The following is a 20,971-nucleotide window of genomic DNA, read 5'->3' on the forward strand; positions in this document are numbered from 1 at the left end:
ACCTTTGGAAACAGAAATCACAAAGGGCAGGAAAAGCCAAGCTCCTGGACTGCCAGTGATAGTTAAAGTTTTGTTAGTTTAATAAGACAGGTCAGAAGTTAAAAATAAAGAAAAGGCCATAGTGCAAACTTTAAGCTATACTTGGAAAACAGACTGCCAGAATGAAAGAGACAGGACCTCAGAATCTGACCTGAAGGTTTCTTCTCAAATTCCTGACATGTACTAGGTATTGCCAGGAAGGCAGTAGGTTACTTCAAAGATGGAACAAGTGCAGAAAGAAAATGTCACTGTTGCCATGCTAAAAGAACTGCAGGCAGAATACTAATTCTGTCTTCAGACTGGCTGAAATAGAAAGTGACAACTAACCAACCTTAAAACTGTACATCACAAAATGCCACAATAGATTTAAAAAATATATAAAAAGCTTCAGTAATGTCCAAATCCCAGTTTGTATAATAGAAAGTAATATCATAAGAAGGATGTTTGTTTGGTCTCCTGTTGAGGGGAAAAAAGAGGCTGAATGTCTGTTAGGGAGAAACTAAGATTTTCACTACCGAGTTGTTCAATTAGATAATCTTTGGAATTAATATGCAGCACACAGACTAAAGTAAAAAATGGAACACTGGATTATAAAGTATCTTAAAATGCTTTAAAAATTAATTACATTATAAAAGAATTTATTTAATTACACTAAACCAAAGCATAGCCTTTTGTGCTCTCTCTCTCTTTATTGAATTCTTAAATTACCTTTTCACATATATAAAGGTAAGAAGAAATAAGGCCAAACCCCCCCCTCTAGAATAACTAAAGAAGAAAACAGGTACACTGAGACAACATAATACCTGAACCAATTGACTGAAAAGTCTTGAATGCTTTGTAGATAATGGATTTAATTAAGAAACTAATGAAGAGCAGATGGCATAAAAGCAATGCTTAGATCATAGCCTGACTGTGCAGGATGAAATACTATGAACATGTATATAGCTTAGAATTTCAATAACTTTCTCAGTAAACTCTAACATAGTGAACCTTGGAGTAGTTTCATTTTAAATCTGTTTGCATGCTACAGGGATATAAGATGATAAAATACTCAATGCTGTCTTTAAGAAACTTCAAGATTTCTCTACAAATTATGCAGATCTCAAAAGACAGATTTAAAACTCATATGAGTAACTCAAACCAGAAAGATGCAAAAGAGTGGGACAATAAGCTGTTCCCAGCCTATAATGCAACAAGTTTTAAGAAAATTTTCAGTGCTAAATTATCATCAATCTGTTCTTGGGTTTACAAGAAATTCCTCCTGTCCTGTTTCACTTCTGTTCAAGACCTGGTCAAAATCGTTGCTAGGGACTGCAGTTATTGCTAGTGCTCCAATGGACAGTAGTTTCTAATATGGTAGGGATGGGGCCATGGGCCATTCCCTTCTCCTCAGGTAGAACAAGTGACTGGACGTGGGAACTAATTTATGGTGGACCTTTTGCATATAATGGACTTGATACTCAAGCAAATTGTGGCTGCCTTTACTTTTTGGCTTCCCCAGAACTTAATGACATTTTCTCATTTTTGTTTCTGGATTTTGCAATAATCTGTTTAAGATTATCTGACATGAGTCAAATGTCACTTAAATATATTGATGCAGGGAATAATTGGGCCCAATGGTATGCAGGATGACAAGGAATCTTGTATAATTAAGAGCCCACCTGTAGATATATTCAGTTTGGATTCTTTACTGAAGCTGACGTTGCTGTTGGTCACATTTGTTGATCTTCCAGGTTCTGGTGAATAGAAGGAAGTGCTTCTCCCAGAAGCTTTTAGAGAAGGAATATAAGAAGCAGTCTCAGAATTCTGGCTTTGATAACTTCTTCGGCAATTTGCTTCACTTTTTGAGTGAGAACCATGCATTGCTGGAAGTAAAAAAGATACATTACATCAAACTTTCAAGATAGTTCTCAATATCTGACATATCAGTATAAAGGATACATAGTATACAAAAACACACCTTTTAATTGATAGGAGGTTGTGTTTGATTTCATCAGAGAATCAGAAATGGAAACTGACATTATCCCTTTTTAATTGGTTACTTAAAACTAATTAGTCAAGTATTTCCTTAAATACCTTTCCCCATATATGTACTAGATGAGTTTTTTGATTCCTCAGAAATCCATTTCTTTTTCTTCACTCCTTTAAAATGATGTTTCTTTATAGGTTCAGTGTAGTTCATTCCTAAAGGAACATAATGACATGGATTCACTTTTTGAAAATATACAATATGATGAAATCTCTTGATTTTGCTGGTTCCTCTCTGATGTAATCATTACCAGGGATGTTTTACCAATCTGCAAAAGCCATTTCTCTCAGTTTAAGTATTGATAGTCAGAGATTCCTTTGTGGTCATCAAAAACCTTTTCTTCTCTGCTGCATTTCCCAGTATCAGAAGCTGACATGACAGCCTGGGAAGTCAGGTTGTTATACCCTGCTTACTACTTCTCTCCCATCCGCTTATTTTGTTAGTGTTTCATGACTGGGTTCTTCAGCTTTATAATAGTCTATCTACTGCTTTCCTCAAAGAGAAGCACATGTAAGAAATCTGTTCCACTCCCTTTGTGTCCTTGTATAGCAATTGCGTGCATTGTGGTCTTTGTGCTCATTTCCTATATTTTAACTGCATCTTAACTATATGTCAAGCAGTTGTGGCCCATCAGTGAAAGGACCCCATTTATTCATCAAATCACCACAAGGTGATTTGAAAAAAGAATTACTAGAATTACTTTCCCACGTTTCATATAAAGCTGTTTTTGGACAAAAAGCTTTCTTTTACATAATAAAAAGCTAATTGTGAAAACAGTCATGATAAGTAGAAATATGAGCAAGTTTTGCCTCGTTAAAAACAAATGATATTTCAAAAAATGTGAAGTGTATTAAAGGAAAAGCTCATGAAATCTTGCAAGTGGACTTCAAATTTAATTTTAAAAATACAGTATTATTAAAGTAATGCTTTTTGACCAAACTATAGTTCAAATTATGCCTAAATAAAAGGCAGAAAATCTGAGTTAATACTACACTGAGGTGTCATAGATTTTATGGCCTACAAATATCCACTGTAATTCACGCATATATTCTACAACAATAGTTTTCAACCTGTGGCCTGCAGATACCTGGGGGTTGGCAAACTATGTCTAAGGGGCCCACAAAATATGACTACGATCAATCAAAAGTATGTGATTATCCACACTTACAATTCAAAGGGGTTCACACCTCCATCTGAAATTTCCAAAGGGGTCTGTGCCTCCATTCAACATTTTTAGGAGTCCACAAATTTTAAAAGGTTGAAAACCACTGCTCTACAACTATGAACTAGGCCTCTTATGCAGCATGCATGTGCAAATCATAGTCCTTTTCAAAAGTAAGTATATTACACCCAGAGTAGAATTCCATGTAAATTGATCCAAAGCACAGAAAAGCAACTATGGGAGCTGACAGAAGTGACATTTGTCATATGATTAGATCCCTGAAAGTGCTCTACAGCTGTGCCCTGACAGAAGTGCACAGCTGCAGAGCACTTCGAAAGTACCTGATTACACAACAAATTAACCCTCATCTAATGAGGGTTCAGATGAAGGAGCTTCATAGCAAAGTACCATAGTTAATTTCTGGCAGTCCCTGTGCATGATCATCAGGGCTTCCCATCTCCAGTGCTGTCTGCAAGACGGGAGTGGGGAGAAGGGAGGTGGGTAAGCTCCAGACTGGCCAGCCTGAGCTGGAGGGGGGACAGGTGGATTGGAGCCCCTCCACCTCACAGCCTCCCCAAGCCTCTCCCCCTCCAAGTCAGGCTGGGCAAAACCCGCCCCCTTCCTTCTCCCCACTCCCATCCTGCAGACAGCATGAGAGCTGAGAGGGGGGCTGGACTGGGCGGAGGAGAGGCTAACCATGAGTTAGAGCAGGGAGCTGCACATCTGTCAGCACCCTACGTTACTGAGTGTAAAAAACACATTAAGGGCCTTGGCATAAATACTAGGGCTGTGCGAAGCTTCACGTGCTAATTTGATTTGGAGGACATTTGGCCCGATTCAGTGGCTGAAACTCTGAATCTGAATCGAATCAGGAGACCAACTGAAATGTCCAAATCGATTCAAAGCTCTCCGAATTGGTCTGGAAAAGATTCGGAAAGCTTCAGCGATTCAGGGAGTCCCTACTCACTGTACCAGGGAGCTGGACCTGGAATCCATCCTGGTAAGTAGGGGGTGGTGGAGGGGGAGCTGGAGGATGGGGGAAGGGGGGCAGCAGGGATGGCCCCCCCGTCTGGCAGGAGCTGTCCCAGCACCTCCCCCCCCATGGCTGCCCTGCCTGGCCCCAGCTCCTGGCTCTTTAAAGAAGCCCCCACTCACCACCAATCTCTGCTGCTCCCCACTGCCCCACGTTGCACGGGGGGCTCTGCCACGAGTCCCCTGTCTCAGCTCCCCCCATGGCTGCTCTGCCCAGCCCCAGCTCCTAGCTCTTTTAAAAAAAAAAAGTGCTGACTCACCAGACGCTGCAATAGCCTTGGAGCTTTTGAGGGCTTGTTGCAGAGCCACCCGCACAGTATGGGGCAGTGGGGGGCATCAGGGATGGCCCCCCCGTCTGGCAGGAGCTGGTGAGCTGGGGCTTTTTTATTTTACTTTAGTTTTTTTTAAGGGCCCGGAGCTGGGGCCAGGCAGGGCAGCCATTGGTGGGGCTGGGAGTGCAGGCAGCGGTCAGGGGGCTCATGACACAGCCCCTCACACAGCATGGGGCAACAGAGGGCAGTGGGGATTGCCCTCCCATCTGGCAGCAGCTGGTGACTGGGGGCTTTTTCTTTTTTTTAAAGTGCCAGGAGCTGAGAGAGCAGGAAGGGCAGCCATTGAGAGCAGGCAGGGGAAGGGGCCGATTCGCGGATTTGGCCGATTTAGCTGCGGCTAAATTGACTTGGGATGGTGATTCGAATCACTGAATCGAATCACTGTCCCCCAAATCAGTCAAATCTGAAGTGAATACTAGCCACTTCGCACAGCCCTAATAAATACCTCCATTCTGTATACAGCCTCCATTATATAAAAGTTATAACAAGCTTTGGGTAACCTTGTAGAGAGACAGGCTTCCAAGGCTAGATTCCATGTTTTTGCCGATGTAAACAAGAAAGCAGTGGCTAGGTGCTTGAATATAGTCACATAAACAAAGCAACTGAAACCCATTACCATAAGGAACAACATTCATTGCCAAGAGTTGAAACCTAACTGATAATATTTGAAGCCATCCTAGTTAAAACAGTTGTTAAATATTTATCATAAATGCTTCACTTAGCTGAGGAGGGAGTCTTCACGATCAACCTCTTCATTATCACATATCCTATCAGGTTGTTGATAGATGTCTTTAATAATTGTATATGTATATATGTGTGTGTGTGAGAATATATATATATGATAGGCCTGTGTGAAGTGGCTAGTATTCGCTTCAGATTCAGATTCAGCCAATTTGGGCAGAAAGTGATTCAATTTGGTGATTCGAATCACCTGTCCCAAATCGATTCAGCTGCTGCCGAATCAGCCGAACCTCTGAATCACACAGGCCCCATTCCCTGCCCACTCTCAATGGCTGCCCTGCCCGGCCCCAGCTCCTAGATCTTTAAAAAAACCTCCGTACTCACCAGCTGCTGCCAGGCAGGGGGAGGGGTGGTGATCCCTGCTGCCCCTGGTGCCCTGCGCTGTGTGGGTGGCTCTGTCATGAGCCCCCACCCCGCACCCGCTCTCCCAGCTCCACCCCCTGCTCCCCATGGCTGCCCTGCCTGGCTCAGCTCCTGACTCTTTAAAAAAAAAAAATTATGCCCCTACTCATTGTCTCCTGACAGGTAGGAGGGTGAGCCCCGCTGCCCCTACTGCCCTGAGATGCACGGGGGGCTCTGCCACAAGCTTCCAGAAGCCCCAACGGCTGCTGCAACAGCCAGCGAGTGTGAGGCCTTTTTATTTTTTAAAGAACCGGGAACTGGGCCCAGGCTGGGGAGCCATGGAGGGGCTAGGAGAGTGGGTGGGAGTTGCAGGGTGCTCAGAGGGGCTGGGGGAGCAGGCAGGGGATGGGTCCTAGCGAGGGTCCCTTCCCCACTCCTTCAGCCCCCACCCCCTACTTACCAGCATGGAGCCCAGGTCCAACTCCCTTCAGTGGCCATATCTCTGAAGCTCTTTGAATTTTTTCTGAATCAATTCAGAGAGCTTTGAAACAATTCGGACCCTTTTTATTAGTCTCCTGATTCAATTCAGATTTGGAGATTTGGCTGCTGAATCAAACCGTATCTCCTCTGAATCGAATCAGCACCTGAAGCTTTGCATAGCCCTAATATATGATTGTACTGAAATCTTTGCACTGAAAGGTACACACTTTCCACTGAAAGGCAGCTGGCAAGACCTTTAATACTGTAGTACCTGCTCCCCTACAAGAAAAAATGACACTGTCTCCTCTTACCTCTAGCTGACCTGCATATGCACTACTTTTCCTTCTTGTCCATTCAGGTCATGCTGGGAAGAATTCTAAAGTTCCACTACATATGTTTATGTGGAACATTTTATTACTTTTTGACATATCTGTAGTTTATAGTCAGAATTTATCCTTTATTTTTCCCTTCAAAACATGCAAATGATAAGCAGGTAATGACTAATCAACAATGACTATGTAAATAAAACCAGCCAATATTTTTCAGCTGACAAAATATTGCATTAAAACATGCAACATCTCAAACATGTTTTGGTATTCTGTAGTGCAAACTGAGGCCCCTTTAGACTTCAAGTATACTTGATAATGTCTTTGATAATTTTGCTGATTTAGGGCATCCATTAGGGACCTGATTCTGTGGGATGCCACACATCCTTAATTCTGATTAACTTGCACTGGAGTTGAGACTTGCTCAACGTTTCATTTCAGGATTGGACAAATTGGGCCAGATATTATGCCACATACTAGTATTAGGTACATAAGCAGGCATTCGTAACCTGCAGTTATCTTAGCCTTAAGACTAAATCATAGAAAGCAGTGAGGAGGTGGACCCAGCTACTTTTGCATTAACTTTTTTTTTTCAGGGACTTAAAAGGGTGGACTATGAACATAACCATTGGATCCCATCCAATAAGTAAAATAGAATCTGGGCCTTAGTTTTGAAGAAGATTATGATAATAATCTTGCTCACACTGAAGTCAATGAGAGAACTGGGCCATCATAAAAATATTACTATCCATATTCATAAGGATGAAAGAAGCCAAAATGTTAATGACATTTCATCAAGTTACAGCATGTCTCTGGTAGTCAGAAGATACAGGTCTTGCCTTATATGTTCAGCCTAATTACAAAGTGAGCAAAAACATTTTCCAAAATTACAAGAAATATAAATAATTATTCAATACCTTTTATATCTGAAGGTTTTGATATAATTAACTGTTTTCCCCCATTTAATGCTTCATTTTTCTTCCTTCCACCAACTCTGTTCCTTTGTGGCACATAACAATCACCCCCTACAGAATCACAACATTAGGAATAAAGGAAATAAATGTCATGTCTTTATTAAGATAAAATAGTTTGATATAGTTTTAGTGTGAAGAATGCAAACTACTAACTTCATACTTTTTGACATACACTTTTTACTAGTTTTAGTGAAATAACTATATATTAAAATCCTAAAAATTAAAAGCAAACAGGAAACTTATATGTAATATGTAATATATAAAGCTCAGATAAGTGGAAATTTAAGATACTTTTAACTCATTTCTCAGTCTGACTGGATTTTCATAATTAAGTCTCCTTCTACACAAATACTTCTACATAACAGCTTATACAACATTAAAACAGATACATTTATCACACATTATATGCACAGGGCTCAAAGAAAGAGATAAGCATATTTATAAAATTCTATGTAATTCTTATTTTTGCTACTACCAAGTGTTCAAAAAGAAAAGGAGATTTCCAGTTCTAGATAAATATAAATTGCTTAATGGGTTTAATTAATACTATTGGTATTCATAATACATTGAGTTATCTTATTTACCATATGATTATTAATAGTAACAAAATATACGTCAAAGCATTTATCAGTATTTCCATTTTTAAGTCTACAGGGCATGAGAATACTTCATCCTTAATTACTTACCTTTGGCTCCATGGATGCAGACCCCTATGCCTGCAGAAGACCTCACTGAAGAAATCAGTACAGATAAAACAGCTTTTAAGATTTGGACCTATGTGACTGCCAAAAATAAGAGGTGTGTTCACCTTAACTAATGATATTCTCTCAAATATAGCTATTTCTGAAAGCATCCTGCACCAGTCTGTTATCTCTTTGTCAAGCCTTTCTGAATAAACTATATGTGTTTCTTTATAGCCAGGGTAAAACACAGAAATAATCATTTTTTCTGGATTAAATAAATAACCAACTCTGTTTCATCACCAAATTAAAAATATTTTGTTCACCCTGTAGCTAAGATAGGTGGAATCCAAATATGAAATACTAATTGTTTTTTTTTATAAAAAGCACTGAAAAAAATACCTTACAGAACATAAATACAGTGGAAATAAATTTCACTGGAGAATACTTGCAAGGCTTAAGTGCTATTGATATTCATAATACCTCTGAGTAATTTTATCTACCATAGGATATTCAATAATGACAACACATACTTTAAAGTAATTACCTCCATTTTCAAAGGAGCCAAGGTCCGTCCTCGTGTTTCCATTTAATGATACTATTATTTCTCCTTGTCTTTTTATATTGTGAAACTTTGCTGGAACTGAAACACCATCACCTGGGAAGCAATAGAGGAAAAGTATTAGCCAACTTATGCTGAATCATTTCATTTGTGACACATAAATGGATATGGGATAGTAAATGAAGTTATGAATAACACTGTACAATTCAGGCTTACACTGATTTTTTGGAAAGTGACACATAAATTAGCATTTTTTTATATAGACTAATGGGGAATTATCAGTAAAACATATATGCATACCAAAAAGACATAACAGAACTAAACCACAGAGTACAAAGCTGAGACAATACACTTAAATTTTGCTAATTCAGAAAATATGACTTACTGTATTAAAACTTGTGAATTGTCAAGTGGGTATTACACACAGGGTGCATCTACACATCTCCCTACAGTGACATTTTTATTGCACTAGGCTTTAGTACTTCCTTTTGGAAGTAGTAAAAAAGCACAGTGACTACCCATACTGCGCCATGCGCACGGTGCACAGTTAGTTTTAGCCACTACTTCACCATAGCGGCGCACTAAAACAAGGGAACGCACCACTACTGTGAAGTAGTTGCCTGTCATGTGTAGACTCATGTGATCACTATGTTGCTTGTCATACAGCAACTTAGCACATCGTTATGGTGACATACGGTGACATGTAGATGTGCCCACACATACATAGTTTTAGAAGAAATACATAAACTTGCCTTAAGTTCAGAAGGAAACATATTATGGAACATGTTAGCCATGATTACCTACTGTAGGATTTCTTGCACTTGGTTCTGTCCGTTATCGGTGAAAGAATACTAGACTAGATCATACTAAGAGCAAACAATGTTTACTGCACACATATCAAATATATTTATTTGTATTGCCAATGATTAACTGTTTCATTTCACTGTAAGGATTTTAATTACGCAGGTGATAGGGGGCATGTCTACATGTGCAATTAATAATGCACAGTAAGCCTTCCTGAGGAGCCAATCTACATGTGCTCCCTGTTTGGAGCAAATCTGCTCTCAACAGAACAGCCCAGGACAGGGCTGCTCCAACTCTGCTCTGGTCCCCTGCAGCAGCCAAGAGGAGATCCAACCTCATCCTAGGTGTTAGCCCAGGGGATAGCAGAGAGCCTGGTGCTGGTCCCCATATGCACAGGGCCAGGAGAGCTCTGCCATCTTCAGCAGCAGCTGTCTTCTGGCCCTTTGCACATCAGGAGGGGTCCTGATGTACAGGGGACCAGGAGACAGCTGCATCTGCAGAACTCTCCTGGCCATCTGCACATGGGGACAAGCTCCATACCTAGCAGGGCTTCTGTGTACAACTGGCAGCTCGCCCAGAGCTGTCCCACTCCTGGGACAGCTCCAAGCCAGCTCTGGGCTGCAACAGGATTTCTCTGAGCAGCCCAGAGATGGCTGAGAACTGTCCCTTTTGGGACAGCTCCCACTCAGCTCCAGACTGCACAAGGATTCCCCCTTAGTGTTGGGGCTGACCGGACACAAATTTGTTCCCAGTCAGTGTCTACATGTGCACATTTACTAACTGTATTTACAGGTAGTAGCTAACTGTGTAGAGAACAATTTACTGTACAGTAAATGTGAGCACATTTAGACAGTGACATTTTCCCATGCAGCAGATTAGTCTACTGTGCAGTAAAGCATCTCATGTAGACACACTCAGGGTCTCTCTACTCAGCACTGGTTAGGCCTTATCTGGAGTATTGTGTGTAGTTTTGGAATCCACATTGTAAAAAGGATGAGGAGATAATCCAGAGGTGGTCCGTAAAGAGCTTGGATAAAGAGCTTGGATAACAATTTTCAAATACCTGAAGGGCTGCTATAAAAGAGAGAGAGAACACCTTTTCCCTCTTGCAGCAGAGATTAGTTGGACAGGGACCAATGGCTTGAAGTTGCAGTAAAATAGGTTTAGATTGGATATCAAGAAAAAACCTTCTTCGCTGTCAGAACAGTGAGTCAGTGGAACTAATGCCTAGAGAAGTTGTGGATTCTCCATCACTGAAGGTGTTTATGAAGAGGTTGAACAGCCATTAGCTGGGGATAACAGGCTTAGCTATGCCTATTTTCTATTCTGGGTACTCCCTATGCTTCTGGGCTTTGCTAGTTGTTGCATGGGGCTCGGAGGGAATTCTGCCCCCTTTCGCCCCCATCTCTGCTACATGCATCAGGGTTTTTTTAAGCCTTCCTCACAGGCATTGAGTGTTGGCTGCAGCCAAGGCTGGGCTTTTGACAGGGGTATGCCAATGCTCCTGCTGGGACTAGAAGGCAGAGGTTCCTGCCTGCAGGGTCTTGGTCCTCTGCTCAGGGTCAAACCAATCACCATATCTGGGGTCAGGAAAGATTGTGGGGGTTTTTGCTTTCATCTGTAGCAGTGGATGTGACCCTCTACCTGGGATCTCTTGATCATAAATTAACAACCTTTTACAAAAGAAGGACATCCCCCTGCTTTACCTGTGGTAGGTTAAGGTGTTATGTCTTGTGTCAGGGTTGACAGTAGTTTTACTCAATTACATTATGGATATGCATAGGATAGTTTGGATAGGAATGATCCTGCAACAGGGAGGGGATTGGACTAGATGAGCTATGGAAGTCCCTTCCGGCTCTACTTCTCTATGATACTAATCAAAGAACTACTACTTCCAGTAAATCTGACAGTTTGTGTAGATATGGTCCAAATTTAGATCTAGAGAATGCTCCAGTCTTCTCTAAAATCTGGTGTTCATGTTCCACAGAAACATTGCTGTTCTCTGTATTGCATCTATTTTGCTAGCTAAGGTATATAGACCAGCGGTACGGTCATATTATTTGAACATTATGTCATTCTCTTCCTCACATTTATCTCTGTGTAAATGTCCTCTAATCTTCTCCTATGTGTCCCTTTTTTCATTCTTATTAGTCATTTGACTGATTTTTACTGTAATTAAAGTACCTAAAGTATATCTTTTCATTTTATATCGTACATCATATGAAGAACATAAACTTATCAAGGACTTTAACTCTTGTGAAATGTTATCACAAATGAACTATAGGAAAGAACAGCTGCTTTGAACTGTAAGTAGGTAGTAACTTCATATGAATGATGGTTATTAATTTAATCCTCTCTGAGACAGATTAAAAACACAAACTGGTTTAAAAATGGCAGAACTCAGTCTAAGATTTGCCCCACTGCCACCGAAAGGCAAATGTGTGTTATGTTCGCTAGTGATCTAAACTACGCTGCTGACAGAAAACCGCATAACTTAGATTAATTCTACCTCAAGCTTTTTGAATGTCTGTACTTTGCCTTGGGGACAAACCAGGCCATGAATCTCAACACAGTGTATGTAGGGATATTAGTCTCAGGTCTACTTAGCTGGTGTGACTTCAATCCACAATACTGTAGTCCAGTGATGCTCAATCTTTTGGCCCGGTGAGCCAGATGAGTGGTGTGGGGCAGCTCTGCCAGTTGGATCTGACTCCATATACCAGAACTGGGCCCCACTGCTTCAGCCAGTGCCATGCACCAGGATTGGGTCTCAGGCTGCTTTCAAATGGCCCTGTGTGCCTTGATTGGGTAATGCACAACCTTGGCCCACCCTCACATACCAGGACAGGCCCCATGCCACTCTGGACACCCACAATTGGCCCTGATCCTGCATGTCCTATCCTGCATGCAGGACCATGCTATCCAGTGTAGACTCACCGTGGGTCCAGAAATCCAGGAGTAGCTACCACTGCTACTCTGCCACAAAATTTTTAGACCTAAAGGGAGCCCTGCTGGCCACATTACATGGCCCCAAGTGTTGCATATGACCTCCAGGTTGGGGGTTGAGCACCATTACTACAGTCAGTGGAGAAGGTCCATTCTACACCAACAGTTTATGTGCAGTCAAATTCCATTACATTCTCAAATGGTAATGAGAGTATTTCTATTAGTTTCATTATGGATAATAATGCTTTTGGAAATGTTCAAAAACTAAATGTCAAACAATCTAGTAGCAAGAAAAGTAAAATCTTTATCTTTGATGTTAAAATCATCACAAGTCAAGTACTTGCCTTCGTGTAAATCTCTGCCAGTTTCGATAGGCTTCAAGAGCTCAATCTGCAGTGCTGAAGACATAATTTTTACTGAGTAGTTTTCCTGAGGTGTCTGAATTCTGTAATACTCTCCTAATCATGTATACCCCAGAAAAAGAAAAAAAATCTTTACTATGGTGATTAAATAAATATTTTAGAAGACTTAATAATTAGATATTTACCAGATTTATAACATATTTCCCTTATTGCTCTTTCTTCCTCAATGTCTGCAGGAGTCTTTATCAATAAATTAGAGATACCTGTAGAAAACATTTTGAATAGTTAAGGTCTTCCTATTTAAATGTTATAAACAATTTCATTACAGAGAAGTGGTCACTTTTTTCCCTTCTGTTATAGGTTTAACCCAACCCTCTGACTTTTGGATTTCAGACAGAAAAGATACTTCTTAATGCTAGACATTTTCAGCAATACAGTCTTAATAATGATGCATGTCAAAAGGCTGATGACTATTATGATGATAATGCCAGATTTTCACTTTTGATGATAGTTAAATTAAAATTATTTAAAAGGCTTTCTTGAAGTCCTCAGTCTTCAAAGGAAATGTACTCACATATAAGGGAAAGGATCTTGTGTTGACAAGATTTTGAATAACCTGCTATTGAGTTGTTTGGCAATGTCCTAAGTATACTCAATAAATCTATGATCATTTGTTTGCAAGAGATCTGGCTAGTGGCCTTGGCTACAGAGGAAATGTTCTCAAGCTTAATTCATAGAATTATAAACAAGGGTTAGAAGGGACCTCAGGAGGTGATCAATCCAAACCCCTGCTCAGGGCAGGATCAAGCCTATCTAAGCCATATTTTACACGAGCTCATTTTAAGCTGAGTTAATTAAACCAGTTAAAAACCCTACACATACAATTTAAGAATGACTTTTTTGATAGCTGACCTGAAATAAGATGGTCTATGTAGGGATCTCAATTGACATAAATTAAATTGTTTAAAAACATTTAAAATTAAATTATCGTTTGTAGATGCACTCTAAAGCTGCGTCCACATGAGCAGGGGTCTGTGTTTGCACCAGCACAAACAGTAGCAGCACAAATTGGTTCCACTACTTTGTGCTGTGCTGCACACCCCTGCTCACACAGTTTGCAGTGGGACACATTGCCCCACTGCTTCATGTGCTGCAGGAGGGGCTGGCTGGGGCACAGGACACTGGGGAATCTTGGTAGCAAATTTTGCCCCCATGCTGCAAATTAGCAGTATGGGGCATGGTTTAACATGCAACATGCACAGTTTGAGGCATGACAAAGAGATTTGTGGCACCACAAACCACACATGCTTGCATGACTGGATCCAGCCTAAGTCTATGACTCTGCCCCAAGACTGGGTAGCTACATGCAGTCTGCATTGTCATGCAGATAGCCACTTCAAAAGGGAAAGAACACATTAACAGAGTAACTTCCATTGCCAGTGTAGCCCAGGCAATTTGTACAGCTCCCATTGGAGGGAAAACATGGGAATGTTCTGACCTGCTACAGATATGTCCCTGCTAAATGAGTAATCTCCCAACATATCTCTTAGCATCATAGTATCTGATCAAGCAAGCTGTCACTTATGAAAGCTCATGCCTCTCTGAACCATTTAGTCCCTAAGGGTGCGTCTGGATGAGCACTCCCATGCATTTCTCTGGGGACAACCAGCAGCAGCATAGAGTTGTGCTACTGCTAGCTGTCCTTAGGGAATGCTTTTGTGTGTGCGCTCCAGTATGTGCCAAATTGACCTGGGTGGGGTAGGAGAAGCTAGGGCTAGCACCTGGGCTGGTCCCAGAAGCCTTACTTAGGGACCTCCTGAGGCTGCAGTACTGGCAATCCAAGCACACGGAGCCTGGCTGGCAGCCAGAGTATGGCACTGGCTGGCCAAGCTCCAGTTTTAGTTTCAGATAAAATAAAAATTATATTTACAGTTTTCTTCTTGTTCCTCCTCCTCTTCCTCCTCAAGGCTGATGTTTATGATCAGTGGAGGGTGAATGGGTCTTAAAGTGCTTTCTTGACCTTTCAGGGGTTCTTGGCTAATGACAGGATGAAGGGTATTTTCCTGAAAATCTTGTGTGTGTGTGACATCTATAGGAAAGAACATGATGTTCAGTTTGCTAATAAGGCAATAGAGAACCTGTTTCTCAATATTTGATTATACTTCTGAATCATAATTCTCTGTTACTTTGTTACAAAGAAGCAAATGGCCGAATTTTAGTATCTTGAGCAGGGCTTTGACAAAGTTGATTCTTCCCAGCAAAGAAACACATGAAGAAACCGTGACTCAGAGGGCATGTCTACATGTGCGCATTTACAGCACAGTAACCAAAATTATGCACAGTACGGGCGTGCGTCTACACGTGCATGCCCAAACTGTGCAGTAAATATGGTGACTTATGCCAACTTGAGTGTAATTTGATACTTGCAACATGCAGGTATCAAATATACGCCCAATTAGTTACTGCGCAGTAATGCATGTGTAGATGAGATGCCTTACTGTGCAGTAACACTGTGTATGGACTGATTTAGTATTAACTTTAGTCCCAAGTCATTCCATGTGCAGTGTTAATGTGCTTTACTGCCTGCATATGTAGACGCTGGCCTATTCCCACTTATTGCACAGTAATTTACTGTAAAGTAAATTTAAGGTGGTGTAAATGCACATGTAGACACACCCAGAGAGGCACAATGCCTACATGTAATAGTTACAATGAACTGGTAACTATTTTAAGACAAAATGTAATTGTTACAACAGATAAATGCTGTTTTAATATGTGCAATATTATTATGGAGAACATGGATTTATTTTTTTTTCCAATTTGCATTTTCTACAAGCATTTTAGAAATTTATCAGAAATAGCAGCAAGTGAAACTTTTTAATAAAACCCTCAAAGAGTCGAGCAATTCCTTCTACTATGTTTGTTAGCAAGTCAGTAAATGCTGAAGATAAAGAATGGCTGTTTTATTGTTCTCAGTCAAATATGATCCATAAAGCAGAAATATTTTGAAGTTTGTAATATGCAATGGCTTGTTCTCCCAGACAAAAAGAGTAACTGTACATGAAGAGAGCCTGTAAAGATTTACTCCACCAGTGAATAAGACTCAATGTAATGTATCCATATACGTTTAGCTGTGAGTCCTGTGTTAATTCTTCAATATTTCTTCCAGTTGGCTTTGCGTATATTTGCTACTTTTTCAAATGTTCTTTTGAAAACAGAGCTTTCTCTGTTAATATTGCCTTGGGTTATCTAGCGTACTACAAAATGTTTGACCTGAATGTGTATCATGATGGCAGTTGCAAGACACAGGACCCAGAAAACCCAATTCTATGAAACAGATGGCTTTGATAAAATATGAATGCTTCTTTAATAAGGATTTTCTCTGAAACAGCAAAGACTCCTATACCAGGCTGCATTTTCTCTTACAGTTAGGGTAGGAAATGGAAGCCTTTTGCCAAAATCAAATGCCTAGTTTAAAAACTGACAGTTCAGTCATTATGGGAAATAAGCCACAATATAGGACATTTCAATGTTATAGCAATGATGAGTGGTGCCTTTATTAAGATAATGTTGTTAAAGAAATTAATGTACAAAAAGCTAAACTACTTTCTAAAAGTCTTAATTTAGACAAGTCAGATATAAACTAAAGATTCGTGACGTACATTGTTTAAGGACCACATACAATTCAGTATTGACTTCAGCATGAGTCCTATATTTTTAGGATCCATACAGATCCAGATGTTGACATCAGTCACAAAGGTCTGCAGTACATTATTAAATCCTATGGATTTAATAATTCATATTATTATTATGGATTAATAATAATAATAATAATAATAATATTATGGATTAATAATAATCCAACAATAATCCTATGGAGTCAGTTCCCTCTTAGACTGTGTACATGCATTGAAATAATCAGAGAAAATTCTCCCAGGTTTGTCTTCCTGGTAGAGAAACATACCTGGACCTCTGCCTACAAACATTCAAATACTGAGGCCCTGAAGAGCACAGAGCCTGCAGTGCTGACACTGTGCAGCCAAGCCTGTGCACACATCTCAGGCATGCTCTGCAAGCTTCCTTAGTCTGTAAAGTGACAGATTGCATCTGTGCATAGGGCAGCCCAGATTGGCTGACCCAGGCTACCCAGTCAGCTTGCTTCCCTGTGGTACAATGTGGAGATTGTAAAGGGGGAGTGTTATGCTCTCTGCTGGAGTAGCAGAGTCCATAGAGTCTCTCTGGGGACAGGGGAAAGGGGGAGAAGCTGGAGGACTACGTTCTCCTCTGAAAGAAGTCATGGAATGTATAGACATTTGCTCTCCCAGGGAATGATTTAACTCTGGTTGTTCCCAGGTTATTTTTCTCCTGGAGTGGCCATTTTTAGCCTGAGAGAAAAAGCCTGAACTTCTATACACTTGTGTTTTCTCCTGGAAGAGTAGTGACTCTCCCAGGAGAAACTGAATTAAGGTCTGTCTGAGGCCTTAATTCCTTACCTTATAAATAAAGTCATAGTTTTGGTTTAAAGAAACACAAGAAAACAGAAAGTTCTACCATTATTAATCTCTTTTGTATATGTAATTTGAGACTGACTAACCTATATATTTTTTATTTTAAGCAGCTAAAACTCAGCAGCTAGACCAATACTTAAGCCCCTTGTTTAACTAAAATCCAGAGTGAAGGGAAGTTGGCTAGGGACTTTGCTTGAAATCTCTTTCCTTCCTTCACTGTAAGTTTGCTGAGAGGAATGAGATTTGCAGGAATAATGAACCCTTCAGGATCAAGGAACAGCTAGTGGGCCAGCTACAGAGGCATTTGCTAAGGAAGGTCTGCTTGGAAAGAGTGACAGGCAGCAAATTAGAAGACCCAGGGAGATGGCTGGAGGATGTTGCAGTCCCAGAGCCACTACCACTTCCAGCTCTTCCTCTGCTTGCATCTGTGAGGTGTCTGTCCAGGCAGAACCACATACCATTGAGGCTTCTACCCAGGTCCTGGTTTGGTGCTGTGCAGACTGAAGCTTTCAGGTTCCTTCCAATGTCAGCCAGGTGGGGGAGTGCCTGAGATGTGAGTGGTGCCTTCTGGTGGTGTCTCTCAGGGAGAAGGCAAGAGAGCTAAAGAAGGAGGTAGCAAGGCTCTGAAACATCCTCCACCATGAGGACTTACTTCATCAATTCCATGCTGGAGAAAACCTCAAGGATTGTGGAGGAAGGACTGCCAGAGGTAGTGCTAGAAAAGGAAGACAGTATGGGCTCCCTGGAAGCTGGAAGCTTGTGACCTCTGGCACCTAAAAGAAGTCATCATCTCCACCTGCAGTGGTTTGCCTGAAGAGCAGATATGGAGTGCTAGCAACAGAGGAGGAGGAGGAGTGCATTTCATTGGTGGAAGAGGCCAGGCCAGAAATCACCAAGGTGGGGAGGACTGGGACTACTGCCAAGAAGAGGAAGTGACAGGTGGTAGTGGTTGGAGACTACCTTCTGTAGGGAATGAAAAGATCCATCTGCCAGCCTGACCTGGGAGGTCTGCTGCTTGCCTGGAACTCAGATCTGAGATGTCATGAAAGGTTTACCAAGATGTATCCAACTCTCTGACTACTACTCCATTCTGTTCATCCATGTGGGCACCAACAATACTGCCAGGGTTGACCCTGAGCAGATCAAGAGTGACTACAGGGCTCCGGGTGCAATGGTGAAGGGAACAGGGGCAGAGGTGGTGTTCTGCTCAATCCTTCTGGTCAAGGAGAAGGGCCCAGGCAGGGGCATATACATCCTGCAGATCAATACATGGCTGCATAGGTAGTGTCGGCAGCTGGGGTTTGGCTTCTTTGATCATGGGATGTTGTTCCAAGGAGAAGGATTGCTAGGAAGAGACAGGATCCACCTGACAAAGAGAGCAAAGAACATCTTCACAAACAAGCTAGCTAAACTACTGACGAGGGCCTTCAATTAGGTGCGCCAGGGCATGGAGACCAAAGCCTTGAGGTTAGTGGGGAAGCGAGTGACCCAGAGGAAGCACAAGGAGGAGGGAGCAATGGGGGAGGCCTCTTCGCTCATCTTAAGAAAGTAGGACAATTGGCTAGTTACCTCAGGTGTCTGTGCATGAATGCGCAGAGTCTGAGAAACAAGCAGGAAGAACTGAAAGTCCTAACTATGACATGATTGGACGAATAGAAACTCAGTTAAATTGCTCACATGACTGGACTATTGTCATGAGTGGGTACAAAATGTTCAGGAAGGACAGGCAGGAGAGAAGAGGATGAGATGTTGCACTGGAAGTAACATTCTGAAATTTTTGTATACATTTTTTGAAGATTTTGTATGATTGCCCAAATCTATGAAGTAGAACTATGAAAATAGGCTTGTTGAAAGTCTCTAGTTAAGGTCAGTGGAGAAAGTAACAAGGGTGATGTCATGGTGGATGTCTGCTATAGATCACCAGACCACATGAATAAAGTAGAGGAGGCTTTCTTTAGACACCTAGCTGAAGTTTCCCAATCACAGGCCTTGGTTTTAATGAGGGACCTTGTGGCAGGACGCCCTTAGGGGTGCCGTGACCTCCCCTAGCACCCTTGCCTACCATGCCAAGTCTGGGTCCTGAACGCACCCTCTGTCTCGCCCGCCACATCTTTGATCTTATAGTATCAAGAGGAAGCTGCCTTCTAGCCCTCCTTGGCATGGGGCCTGCCTTGCTCGCGCTCCTCGCCCGCACTGGGGCCTATGCTCACGCTCCTCGCCCGCACTGGGGCCTATGCTCACGCTCCTCGTAATCAGGGCTCAGGCGGCCTTGGCCTTACCTGGCCCCCAGACCTGCCTCCTCAGGCCTATGCCCCGTTCGGGCTCTTCCCAATAGGGGCTCACGCGGCCTTAGCCTTACCTGGCCCCCAGACCCGCCTTCTCAGGCCTATGCCCCACTGGGCTCGTCCCGATAATCGCCCACACTGGGGCTGGTGTCGGGACACCCCTAAACGCTGCGCCCTCTATGGTGTTTGGAACTCCCCCTTTACTGGGGAGCTCCTAATGAGGCCTCCTCCACCCCTACAGCCTTGCCCGGTCCTCCGGTGTAATCACTACAACCAACCGAAACAGAAAACGCAAAGCCCCTCGGCTATAACATAAAACCTAAGCCAACCTGGCTAACCTTCCTTCGTATCCCTATCAGGGTCCTCTCCACCCCATATCCACATGCCAACGCACAACACTACACTACACTACACTACACTACACTACACTACACTGCTCTGCTCTGCTCTGCTCTGCTCTGCTCCAGAGCTCCTGCTTCTCAGGCTGCTACAGGGGACTGACTCTGGCCTCAGTCTTCTCTGTTTATGTAGGCCAGGCCCTGCCCCCTTCTGGTCAGCTGACCCAATCAGTTGCCTTGGCAACCCACCTGTGCTGCCCCTGGTGAGTGGCAGCTGAGCCTATATTCCTGTTCTCAGTAGCAGGCACCCTAGTGCCCTGCTACACACCTCCCCCACCCTTCAGTTCACGACTCACCGAGCCAAGTCTTCATTTTTCCAAGGGGTGGCATCTGTTGAGGGTTCTTCTCTTGGCCTTTCATTAGGCCTTCACCAGCTCACGTACTGGAGGCAGAGGTTTTTAGGTGCCTCCAACTCACCTTTTACCCAAGGCGCATCACGTGGGATTTACTGGGATTTACCCACCACAGGTAGTCCCCCCACATTAGCCAACCTTGGTAGATTACCACCTTTGCCGGCTAAGCTTCTGTCTACCCTCCGAGCCTTCTTTTCCCTTTCCACATGCCTGCATCTGTTCTTCCAGGTAAGTTGTCGGGTTCCAGGTCTCTTTTTGTCTCCCTGAAGGTCTTGGAGTCTTTCCCAGATCTCCCACTGATGACTCAATGCCTTCTGGGCATCTTCTTCCCTCCAAAATTCTGCTTTTCCCTGTCCAGTGGACCTCCCTCCAGGCCCCTTATAGATTTTCACGTAGGCCACTCCTTCAACCTTTTCTTGAATGATCTTTCTTAACGTCTGCCATGTGATCTGTCTGGGAACGCTCCTCATATATACCTGTGGTCTCCTCTCAGGCTCTGATCTCCTTCTGGCTGATTGTTCACTTCTCTTCATCTCGCTTGCCTGGGCTCCCTTTTCCTTTCTGAACCACATTGCTCCCCTGTTCGTAGAACCTATCCTCAGGTTGTCTCGCCTTG

The 20,971-nt window shown here is 42.4% G+C and overlaps 1 protein-coding gene across 1 annotated transcript in view; it reads right to left on the bottom strand.

Annotated features, from left to right (window-relative positions):
• The window catches only part of CUNH12orf50 (chromosome unknown C12orf50 homolog), a 66,942-nt gene that overhangs the window by 12,714 nt on the left and 33,257 nt on the right, over positions 1-20,971 (bottom strand). The window contains exons 4-10 of the mRNA XM_019514825.1: positions 14,742-14,900; positions 12,997-13,074; positions 12,794-12,907; positions 8,685-8,795; positions 7,401-7,508; positions 2,116-2,223; positions 1,701-1,904 (exon numbers count right to left, since the gene is read on the bottom strand). Coding sequence (XP_019370370.1) covers positions 1,701-1,904; positions 2,116-2,223; positions 7,401-7,508; positions 8,685-8,795; positions 12,794-12,907; positions 12,997-13,074; positions 14,742-14,900 — 882 coding nt within the window. The remainder of the gene's footprint in view (positions 1-1,700; positions 1,905-2,115; positions 2,224-7,400; positions 7,509-8,684; positions 8,796-12,793; positions 12,908-12,996; positions 13,075-14,741; positions 14,901-20,971) is intronic.

Source organism: Gavialis gangeticus, unplaced genomic scaffold (genome assembly GCF_001723915.1).
Source record: "Gavialis gangeticus isolate Ggan-Ray unplaced genomic scaffold, GavGan_comp1, whole genome shotgun sequence".
NCBI classification, from domain to species: domain Eukaryota; kingdom Metazoa; phylum Chordata; order Crocodylia; family Gavialidae; genus Gavialis; species Gavialis gangeticus.